This window comes from Triticum urartu, unplaced genomic scaffold, assembly GCF_003073215.2.
Source record: "Triticum urartu cultivar G1812 unplaced genomic scaffold, Tu2.1 TuUngrouped_contig_9297, whole genome shotgun sequence".
Taxonomy (NCBI): Eukaryota; Viridiplantae; Streptophyta; class Magnoliopsida; order Poales; family Poaceae; genus Triticum; species Triticum urartu.
In genome coordinates, this window is record NW_024120326.1 from 1 (window position 1) to 10,735 (window position 10,735).

The 10,735-nt window shown below is 40.2% G+C and overlaps 2 protein-coding genes across 2 annotated transcripts; both read left to right on the forward strand.

Annotated features, from left to right (window-relative positions):
• The first annotated feature begins 8 nt into the window (after positions 1–8).
• On the forward strand, positions 9–5,783 carry LOC125532181. The gene is made up of 5 exons (XM_048696332.1): positions 9–209; positions 4,590–4,780; positions 4,906–5,029; positions 5,245–5,499; positions 5,589–5,783. The coding sequence occupies exons 2-4, from the start codon at positions 4,598–4,600 to the stop codon at positions 5,319–5,321; spliced, it is 384 nt and encodes a 127-aa protein (XP_048552289.1). The 5' UTR covers positions 9–209; positions 4,590–4,597; the 3' UTR covers positions 5,322–5,499; positions 5,589–5,783.
• Positions 5,784–5,886: 103 nt separating this feature from the next.
• LOC125532182 lies at positions 5,887–8,431 on the forward strand. The gene is made up of 7 exons (XM_048696333.1): positions 5,887–5,973; positions 6,066–6,167; positions 6,273–6,631; positions 6,715–6,921; positions 7,008–7,241; positions 7,317–7,362; positions 8,076–8,431. Exons 3-7 carry the CDS (start codon positions 6,548–6,550, stop codon positions 8,093–8,095), a joined length of 591 nt encoding a protein of 196 aa, XP_048552290.1. The 5' UTR covers positions 5,887–5,973; positions 6,066–6,167; positions 6,273–6,547; the 3' UTR covers positions 8,096–8,431.
• Positions 8,432–10,735: the final 2,304 nt, after the last annotated feature.

A 10,735-nucleotide genomic window follows, 5' to 3' on the forward strand; every position in this document is an offset into this window, starting at 1 on the left:
GCCATCCCACACATCCGCCCAGGAGCTGCGGCGGCGTCCCCCACATCCGCCCAGGAGCTGCAGCTCCGTCCGCCGCGCCGAGGAGCAGCAGCACCGTCCCCCACATCTGCCAAGGAGCAGCAGCGCCGTCTGCCGTGCCAAGGAGCAGCAGCGCGTTCCCCTGCGCCCAGGAGCAGCAGAACCTACCATCGTCAAGGAGAAGCAGCAAGGTCAGACACAAGGATCCACCGTTGCAGATCTCTCTCTCTTGCATTAACATAATCCTACAGTCATACCATCATAGTTTAACTTGAAATTCTTACTCCAAGTCAGACCCGCTAGCTTCACTGTTCTTACTTCAGTTATCAAAATAACTGTTCCTAGTTCCTGCAATTAGCTTTGGTTGTCATTAGTTAGCACCCCTTTTACCGGCGCAAGTGCAGGCCACATTTTACCCTCTCTGTATTGTCTGTATGCTGGTAGAAACACTTTGGAAGCACTTTCTACAACATTATTAGGAGTGTTGTGGTAGGAGCACTTCGAAAGCAGAACACCTGAATAGAGGAATTCCCAGATTAGACTAATCGATTGGCTCGTGTCGTTTGGGTTAGGATATCATGACACGATCCATGCGTTAATTAGTTAATTATTAGCCCATTCTTATGATTATGTGCATATCCAGCCTGATTTAGAAGCTCAATCCCCTATTTTAAGTTTATGTCTATTTGATATGTATTTTCATAGTGAATGCAGATTTTTGCAGCAACATCGATACTCTGAGTGTATATTTCACTTAGTAGTCTGTGAATTACTTGTGAAGGTGCAGCCACCATGAACAAAAGGTGGATGGATGAGCCTAGGTACAACACAATTTTTTTAGCGGTTATAGGGTACTAAGCAATTATTTAACTACATCTGATCTGATGCATATGCATATTTATATAACATGTAGGCACACAAAGGTGTATTTGGAAGGGGTGGAAAAATTCTTAAGCTTTGCATTTAGTAATTCATCCGGAAACAAAATATTATGTCCTTGTAAGAACTGTTCAAACTCATTTTGGAATGAAGAAAGAGAGGTGCGTGAGCATCTGGTATGTGATGGGTTTCTCCGTGGGTATAAAACTTGGATTTTTCATGGAGAATCTAGTTCTTCTTTCTTGGATGTTCCTGACGCTCATGAGAATGAGGTTGAGGAGGAGTCACCTGAAGAGGATGACATTTCTGATTTGCTTCGAGACTTAGGGGGGCGGTTTAGATAAGGAGGGGGATTTCGAAGATGACGCAGTTTCTGAGCAGACCGATGCATATTTAGAAGCTCTTCAAAAGTTGAAAAAATGACTCTAGTCAAGAGCTATATCCTGGGTGTAAGTTCTCAAAATTGCGTTTCATAATTAGACTACTTCATGTCAAATTGCTTGGTGGATGGTCAGATAAAAGTTTTAACCTACTGTTAGATCTACTTAATGATGCTTTTCCCGAAGGGTCCTCACTAGCCAAGAACTATAATGAGGCTAAGAAATTGGTGAAATGCCTAGGACTTGGATATGTTAGTATTCATGCATGTGAACATGATTGCATCCTCTTCTGGAAAAATCATGCTAAGGTTGATGTTTGTCCAATATGCAATACATCATGATGGAAATCTGAAAAGAAGAGTCTAGATGGAAAACATGTCCACAAGGTACCTAGGAAGGTTCTCCCTTATTTTCCAATAAAGAAAAGGCTGTAGAGGTTGTTTATGTGTTCTAGAACAGCAGCTCTCACCAGATGGCATGATGAAGGGCGTACAAAAGATGGTTTGGTCAGGCATCCAGTTGATTCTGCTCAACGGAAGTATTTTGATGAGTTGCATGAGGACTTTTCTAAGGACATCCGCCATTTTAGGCTTGGATATGGAGCAGATGGTTTTAATCCTTTTTGATCCAATAATGTTAATTGTAGTGTTTGGCCTGTTATCTTGATTCCTTATAACTTCCCTCCTTGGATGTGCATGAAGCAATCAATTTTTTTTCTCACATTGTTGATTCCTGGTAAACATGCTCCTGGTAGTGATATGGATGTTTATCTAGAGCCGTTAGTTGATGATATGGTAGATATGTTTATTCACGGTGTTAGAACATATGATGCTTCAAAAGAAGAGTTATTTAATTTGAAGGTTGCCATATTATGGACCATTCATGATTTCCCGGGCCTAGGGTATACAGCTGGTTGTACCACCTCCGGTGAAGGAGCTTGTCCTGAATGTCATTCTGACACATGTTCTCTTAGGCTGAATAATGGTAGCAAGACATGCTACATGGGGCATCACAGGTCCTTACATGAAGACCACCCCTTTAGGTCCAATACCCATTATTTTGATGGCATTGTTGAGCATAGGCCAGCGCCAGTTCCTCTCTCTGGATTAGAAATTGTTGCTCAGACGAAAGATATGCATACCATTTTTGGGAAGGATCCTTCCGGGAAGAACAAAACCAAGCGGAAGCGCAAGGTTGATGAGACGTTAATAGTTTCGAAAAGGAAGTCTATTTTTTTCAGGCTGCCATATTGGGAGAGTTTGTTGCTGCGTCACAACTTACACGTCATGCACATAGAAAAAAATGTATGTGAGAACATAACACTGTTATGCATTGATGGGAAATCTAAGGATAATCTGAACTCTCGCTTGGACCTTCAAGCTCTAAACATTAGAAGTGACCTTCATCCAGTTGAACTTGAAGTACAAGATAAATTTTATTTACCTCTAGCACCTTATGAAATGAATGTTGCCCAATAGAGGTTATTTTGTGGAGTATTTAAAGGAGCTAGGTTCCCTTACGGGTTAGTAGCTGATATACGTGGTAATGTGCATGTCAAGGAAAGGAAAATAATCGGGCTAAAGAGCCATGACAACCACATCTTGATGCAACATTTGCTACCACTTGCTGTGAGAAGGCTATTGCCCAAAAAAGTTAGTGCAGCACTGATTCGTGTTGGCAATTTTTTCAAGCAGATTTACTCACATGTTATTTCTGTTAGTGATATGGAAAAATTAGAGGCTGAAATAGCCGAGACCTTGAGCATTCTTGAGACTATATTGCCCCCATCCTTTTTTGATATTATGGTACACTTGATGGTGCATCTTCCAGCCCAAGCAAAAATAGTTGGTCCAGTGCATTTTCGCAACATGTTTCCTATAGAAAGGTAATAGTCAACGACCACTTTTGTAGCAGCAATAGTAGGCTTCTGCAAATAAACATTGTCACTTGATTTGTTCATCTCGTTGTAGGTATTTGTGTCGGTGTAAGGGCTTTGTTCATACTAGAAGTCATCTAGAGGGATCTATTGCCGAGAGCTATTTATTTGATGAGACTCTTACGTATTGTTCTTGGTATATAAAAGGTGAAACTCAGTTTACTCGGCAAACTAGAAATGATCAAGGTTTGGGTATGGAAACTAGTAGTACCACACCTTTCTTCAGCAACATTAGTCGAGGATTAGTTGGCAAACATTCTGTGTTATTGTACAATAAGACTTGGATTCAAGCTCATAGATATGTCTTGTTCAACTACGACCACATAAAACCTTATTTGAAGTAAGTTGTCCATTTTTTTTGTTTTGCAATTTGCATTTTATTTATGCTTGTTGTCGAAGTGATGAATACTTTGCAGCAAGCATAAGGAATATCTTTCCTCAATTGGTCTTAAAAATAATCGACAAATTAGTCGTGTCCAGCATGAGTCCTTCCATGAGTGGTTTAAGAAGCATGTAAGTGGTCACATGTCTCTATTTTCTTGTTATGTATATCTATGCAGTGAGTTTCATCCAATTTTCAAAACACTATATTCCACATTCACAGGTGGAAGAAATGGGTGACAAAGTGCCAGAGGAGATAAGTATTTTAGCTCAGGAGCCATTCAAAGTTGCACAACAGTTTAGTAGCTATACTAGAAATGGGTTACATTTTCATACGCAGTCCTATGATGATGGTAGGCCAATGCAAAATAGTGGTGTATCTCTAATTGCGTAGATTACACGCTATGAAAAAGGAAACATTGATAATATGATAATAGGAAACCAAACATTTTACGGCATCATAAAGGAAATTATTGAGTTGAACTATGAAAATAAAGGAAAAATAGTTCTCTTCAAATGTGATTGGGTTGACAACCGTAGGAAAGACAAGTGGGTAAAAGTTGATCGCCTCGGGGTAACTTCTCTGAATTTCAAGCATTTGGTCAATGCTGGTGAAAATATATCGGATGAGCCTTTCGTTTTAGCATCACAAGCAACTCAAGTTTTCTATGTTGAAGACCCAATTGATGATGAATGGGTTACTGTTAGCTACTACAATCCAAGGGGCTCATATGCCATGCATGAAGCTGAAGATGAGGATGTAGAGACCGCTATGCCAATGGTTGATCCACATATCTATTCATGTTTCCATGATGATCTGCAAAGTATTGATTGTGCTAGAGCAGACATAGATGGGAGAATTGTGTGTGCTAAAAAATCTAGAAAGTAAGGGGCATTAGCATTTTTTTTGTTGCCTTGTGTTTTAATTTGCTTGCTATGCATATTTATCCAATGTTGTCTGTTAAGCATCTTGTTCTAACATTTGTCACTTGTAGGAAAAAGGATGGTAGGAACAAGAGGAGGAAACGAGGTCCCTCTGCTTGATGAAACTACGAGGCCTGCAAATATTGCAGAAAATGAGAGAAAGGTGAGAGCAATTATAGAACTTAAAAGGAATGAAGCATTGGGAGGAAACAAGAATTCCACTGAGAAAGGTTCATCACAACCATCTAGGAAAAGGAAAAAGGTTGTGTACTTCTCATTGGTTACTGTACTTCTCATTGTTTACATTCAATGTACTTCTCATTGTTCACAAGCATTGGATGGAGCATTGTATACCATCTTTCACACATATTTATTCTTTTTTCCTAGACAAATAACTGCACAAGTGAAGTTGCAAATGGAGGGTGTAATCTGCGTTCCCAGTCAAGGTTAAATCACGATGGTGAAGATCCCAATAATGAGCCCATAGGACATGGCTTAGATGACATTCAAGGTATTCTAGTGCTGCTCCATTCTCATTTTTCGCTGCAGTCTTACTTGTTCATTTTCTGCACTAAACTTGTTCATTTCCTGCACACATCAGAGTTATGAGTGCAGATTTACACTTCAAATTTATGTCTTTATATTTGCATTATAACTTTTTTGAGTGTGACAATGTATTTAGATTTATGACTTCAGATTCTCACTCATTCCTTTTGCATTGTAAAGCAAATGCTTCAGTTGTGACTATACAACAAAAAAAAGAAGAGAGGAAGGGGTCCCAGCGAATTAAGGAAGATATATGATAGAGACCAACCAAAACAAAAGGTTGAACTAAATGAGTTTGGTCAGCCTGTTGGTAGCAATGGTAAAACATTTGCTAATTTCATTGGAACATTCGTAAGGAAGCAATTGTCAGTGCTAATTAAGGATTGGAGATATGTTGATCCCGAGTTAAAGTTAAAGTTATGGGATGACATAAAGGTAGTTCATATTGTCAAAATATTTTTCCTATGGTCTCTGTTTTTGCTAGCTAGCTTTCGCTAAATGGCTTCTTTTTCATGTGTGTCCAGTCATTTTTTGAGGTGGATGAAGTTGCTTTCGATTACTTTATGACCGCAGCTGCAAAGAAATGGAGAGAATTTAAGTCATACCTAAAGGAGAAGTTTGATGCCACATTGACAGATGAGGAACTTATGGAAAGATGTGATGAAAGAATTCAAAAGGATGATTGGGTACAACTTATCGATCAGTGGAGAAAACCAGAATCTGAGGTAAGGCACAAACTGTTTTACTTTGGGTTAGAATTGAACTAATGTCTTCGTGTTATATCCTAGCTTAACTCACTGTTTGCATCCTTTTTAGGCTAGCAGTGCTAGAAACAAAAAAAATCGTTCCAATTTGAAATTGCTACATGTAGCTGGCAGCAAGAGTTTTGCTCGTGTTGGTCATGATATGGTAAACTCAACTGCTCAAGCACTTCTTTCTGAAAGTGATGTATCACATCGGTTTTGGTTGTTTTAGTTACTAGTGAAACAAATTGGTTGCAGGCTCAGAAACTAGGGTACTATCCAGGAAGAGACCAAATATTTGTCGAAGTACATACAGGTAAGAAAAATGGACTTCCCGCCCCACTAGCAATGCCACTAATTGTAAGTCACATGTACCATTCATCATCTCTTTTCTGTAATAATATCGTGCATGTGGCTTCATCATGGAAATAACTTGAGGTGTCTCATTTTGCTTTATTCTTGTAGAAGAAACTTCAAACTGAAGCTAAACTCCACCCAGAATTGGAGGGAAATTCTATTGAAGAAGGCGATCTTTATGCACATACTTTTGGAGAGAAGGAACCAAGAGGACGTGTCCCTATGTTGGGTACGGGGCCAACTCCACAGAGTGTGGGCGCGCCTGGAACAAAAGCTAAATTGCCAACAAAGCTTGCAATGCAAATACATCTTCGTCGACATGTTGAACAAGAAGTTTCAACTCTAAAGGAGAGAATGCAAGCAATGAACTATGCTTCGATGAGATGCAGCACGCCATGTTTTCACAAGGAAGTCACAGTGTTGAAACGCCCACACCTTCACCTCCTAATTATGTCTCTCGACCCGTGGTAGAGTGCTTAATTATCAAATTTTGTTAAGATACGTGAATCATAGGTACACTAATTTGGTTTCTTTTTGTGTCCCTCCATAGTTCTCACGTATTTTACCAAATGATGACAATGAGGAAGAGGAACATGAGGGTCATCATGACACAGTCCAGAAAGATGGAGGCTTGTTCATCCAGAAGTGTATACCATCTAGCCATAATGTTGCAGCCACACATTTACCTTCTAGAAGCCATGTGGCCACTCCAAGCACCCGTCAGGCCTCTCAAGCCTCTCACGATCAAGAAGACCTTGTAATCATCTCATCTCTTAACTACATACATCTTGTTGTGTTTTGTTTGCCATTCTTCATGTTTCTAATAGACGATGCATGAATTAGGTTAGTAGGGATGTCATATTATATCATTTGGTGAGATCTGATCCTGTGGCAAAGGCAATGGTTATCTCAACCAACCAAGACACCATAGTGGGAGGTGAAGTTCTTGGGCTGCAATATTACGAAGTTCTTGTGAATGTTGTATTGAAAAGAGAGGCCGAGCTTGCTCGTGGATATGATGGGATGCAAACAATGGGTGATGCTCACCACATGTCCATTGCATGGCCATCAAATAGGGTAAAAATTTATTATATACATTTTCCTGCCTAGTGTAAACTATCACATGATGCTAACTAATTGTTATTTTTGTAGATCAAACCTTGCAGCAAGTCACGGTTGTCGTCATTGCACAATTCAGGTATTATTTCTGTCAATGTCACCATCTCTATCTGACACTTAGAACTGAGAGCAAATAGTATATATAGTTATATACCACTAACAGTACCTCTAGTAGTGTGGATCAGCATGTTTTTGCAATTCTATTATTGAAAGTATTTGATTTTCATTCATCGAGGAGTGGTGCTGGCTATGCTTGCTAGTGTGCACACGTTTTTGCAATTCTGTTGTCGAAAGTATTTGATCTACTTGTGATGTTGTCTTCTTTATAGTACATGTACCTGTGACCTGTTTGTGTCCTCGTACAATCTCCTATGCTTGTTTTGTTTTTTATTTATTTCTGGTTCCTCATTCTGTCCTAGGGAGAATGGGGAAAACATGAGAGAGTTAAGATCTTCTATGGAGTTTTTATTGGTTCGAGAGAGCAGCATCTAGCAGGCTAGCAGCTAGTACAATAGACCAATTCTCAAAAAGAAAGCTACAGAGAACCAATTAGAGAAACTACATTTTGGACTGAAAATATCATATCTTGTAGACTGAAAATATATAAAATCTCTGTTGTTGTACATAACTTGTAGCAGCAGTCAGCATACTATTTTTTATCATTTCTTTTGGAGTGAAATATATAGCATTTTGTACAGTATTATGGTCCAGAAAATCACGTCTCTTCCATCCTGACTTCATTTTGTTATTCTCAGTTTCTAAGATTGCTCAAAGATACAAGTTCTTTTGCAGGGACAAATGGGAGAAAGTAGCAAGTACTGAAGTTGATCTAGGATGTTCCGCTGATCGCTTTTGTCCATAACATGGAACATGGTCGACGCATTTTGTACATATGGAAGTTGATGTCCACTTGATCGAAGACTGGGTATCTTCCATAATATTTTGTAGTAGTCAAATGATCGAACGATTGATCTCTTGAGAACTTGCTCATCATATTTTGTAATAGGCCATGACATGAATGTCGACTTGGGTATTTCCTTAATGGCTGTAGCTAACTTGAGTGAAGAAAACTAGTGAATCTTCTATATATGTTGGATGAATGCACTGGCTGCTATCTTGTGATGAATGGAAGAGTGCATTTGGAATCATTTATATATGTTGAATGAATGGATTGGCTGTTATCTTCTGATGAATAGAAGAGTGCAATTGTATTGCATACTGAAAATGAATTGAATATTATGATTTTAATTTTATCTTAATAGCTGCATTTGCATTTATGCTGAAATGTATAACCCTCACACCTAGTGTGTCGGTAGAATTGGTGCATGTCAGATTATCTGTTGGTATAACATATTGGCAGATAAACCATCGGAATAGAAATGGGTGATGCACTATTTGTCGGCACATGTAGTATCAGAAAGACCGTCGGCGTATCTATGGTATCACACAATCCGTCGGCATAGTGTGGTGACAGACAAACTGTCGGCATAAAGTTGTCTGTCGCTGTAGAAATGCCTGTCGGCGTAAATATCACCAATGCTGGCATACTTTCTGTCGGCATAAATTTATCTGTCGGCAATGACCTTTCCCGGTAGGACTATAGGCGACAGCTCCCTTCCGTCGCTAAAGTTCTTTGCCGACACTAAATGTGTCGCCTTAGGTGACATGTGGCGATAGATTTTCTGACGCTGATTTGAGTGTCGTGGTGTAGTGATGGGTTAAATCCATCTGAAGCTAAGCCAAGTCTAATGTTTCTCGGGTCAGCAGCAAACTTTTCGTGCTTTTGATTGAAGCGTTTCCACTCACTACCATGTGATGGATGGCTCATTACATTCTGATCTCTGTACTCCTGGTTCCTAGAATGCCACAGTACATCCTCTCTTGTTTCAGCATCATGAAACAACCTCTGCAATCTTGGTGTAATTGGAAAATGTCACAGAACATTATGAGGAATCCTCTTCACAGCATCGCCATCTTTCCATCTTGATGATTTGCATTTCAGGCATTCACTTAAGTTGGCATAATCCTTCCATGGAGAGGGTTTTGGTGGGTTTTGGGCCAAAATGGAGGGGTGTTGGGCTGCAACACACACGAGGCCTTTTCGGTCCCTCGGTTGACCGTTGGAGTATCAAACGAAGTTCAAATGACATGAAACTTGACAGGCGGTCTACCGGTAGTAAACCAAGGCCGCTTGGCAAGTCTCGGTCCAATCCGGAAAGGTTTAATCCCCACACACGAAAGAAAGGTAGAAATGACCACCGGAGGAGAATGGAGCGCCGGAATGCAAAACGGACAACAGGGAAAATGCTCGAATGCATGAGATGAACACGTATGCAAATGCAATGCACATGATGACATGATATGAGATGCATGACAAAGATAGCAACACACGGAGACAAAAACCCGAACTAGAGAAAATAAAATAACTTAACGCCGGAAATGGCAAGAGTTGGAGTACAAATTGGGAAAGTTACATCCGGGGTGTTACATGTTTCTCGGGTCAGCAGCAAACTTTTCGTGCTTTTGATTGAAGCGTTTCCACTCACTACCATGTGATGGATGGCTCATTACATTCTGATCTCTGTACTCCTGGTTCCTAGAATGCCACAGTACATCCTCTCTTGTTTCAGCATCATGAAACAACCTCTGCAATCTTGGTGTAATTGGAAAATGTCACAGAACATTATGAGGAATCCTCTTCACAGCATCACCATCTTTCCATCTTGATGATTTGCATTCCGGGCATTCACTTAACTTGGCATAATCCTTCCGGAGCAAAACACAATTATTCTTACAAACATGAAGGAAATTCTTCATTTTACTGTAGGTGTGTGGCAGCTCAGACGCATCTGGGAAAGCTTTGCGGAAAGCAGCCAACATCACATCGAATGATTTGTTGGTCATCCGCTCAAATGTCTTCACTTGAAGAAAGGTGACCAAAGCTGAGAATACTACAGCTTATTTATTGGGGTGACAGCCACGTTGCATTGTTCCAACATGCGGGACCACTGTTTTTCTTCTGCAGGTGAAAGTTCACAGAATGCACGAGCACTTCGTAGCATTGTTTCAATGTTGGTCAAACTCACTGGCTCCGCCACCACCACCACCTCCTCCTCCTCCTCCTCCACCTGAGCATCAGGCAGATCAAGATGGTGATCTGCTGCTTCCACATAATCAATAACATTGACGTTCACAGCTTCACCATGATGAACCCACCTAGTATATGTGACCGACATCCCATACAAGTGTAGATGATTTTGCACAGTTGACTGGGGTCTTGTAACTGAATTTATACAACTGCTACATGGGCAGAGCACATCTGATTTCAGACCACCATATTCAGCTCTGATAAAGTTCATGAAGTTTTCAACCCCCTCGACATATGCAGCGGAGAATCTTCGAGCAGAAGTTATCCAAGTCCTGTCCATTTGTTAGACATACAAATTAGTTCT

Excerpts from the sequence above, each read along its gene's own strand:
- LOC125532181 (XM_048696332.1), top strand. The coding sequence starts at position 4,598 with ATGGTAGGAACAAGAGGAGGAAACGAGGTCCCTCTGCTTGATGAAACT. Across the intron at positions 4,781-4,905 it reads CATCTAGGAAAAGGAAAAAG|ACAAATAACTGCACAAGTGA; the intron begins GTTGTGTACTTC and ends CTTTTTTCCTAG. Across the intron at positions 5,030-5,244 it reads TGGCTTAGATGACATTCAAG|CAAATGCTTCAGTTGTGACT; the intron begins GTATTCTAGTGC and ends TGCATTGTAAAG.
- LOC125532182 (XM_048696333.1), top strand. The coding sequence starts at position 6,548 with ATGCAGCACGCCATGTTTTCACAAGGAAGTCACAGTGTTGAAACGCCC. Across the intron at positions 6,922-7,007 it reads CTCACGATCAAGAAGACCTT|GTTAGTAGGGATGTCATATT; the intron begins GTAATCATCTCA and ends TGCATGAATTAG. Across the intron at positions 7,242-7,316 it reads TTGCATGGCCATCAAATAGG|ATCAAACCTTGCAGCAAGTC; the intron begins GTAAAAATTTAT and ends TTATTTTTGTAG.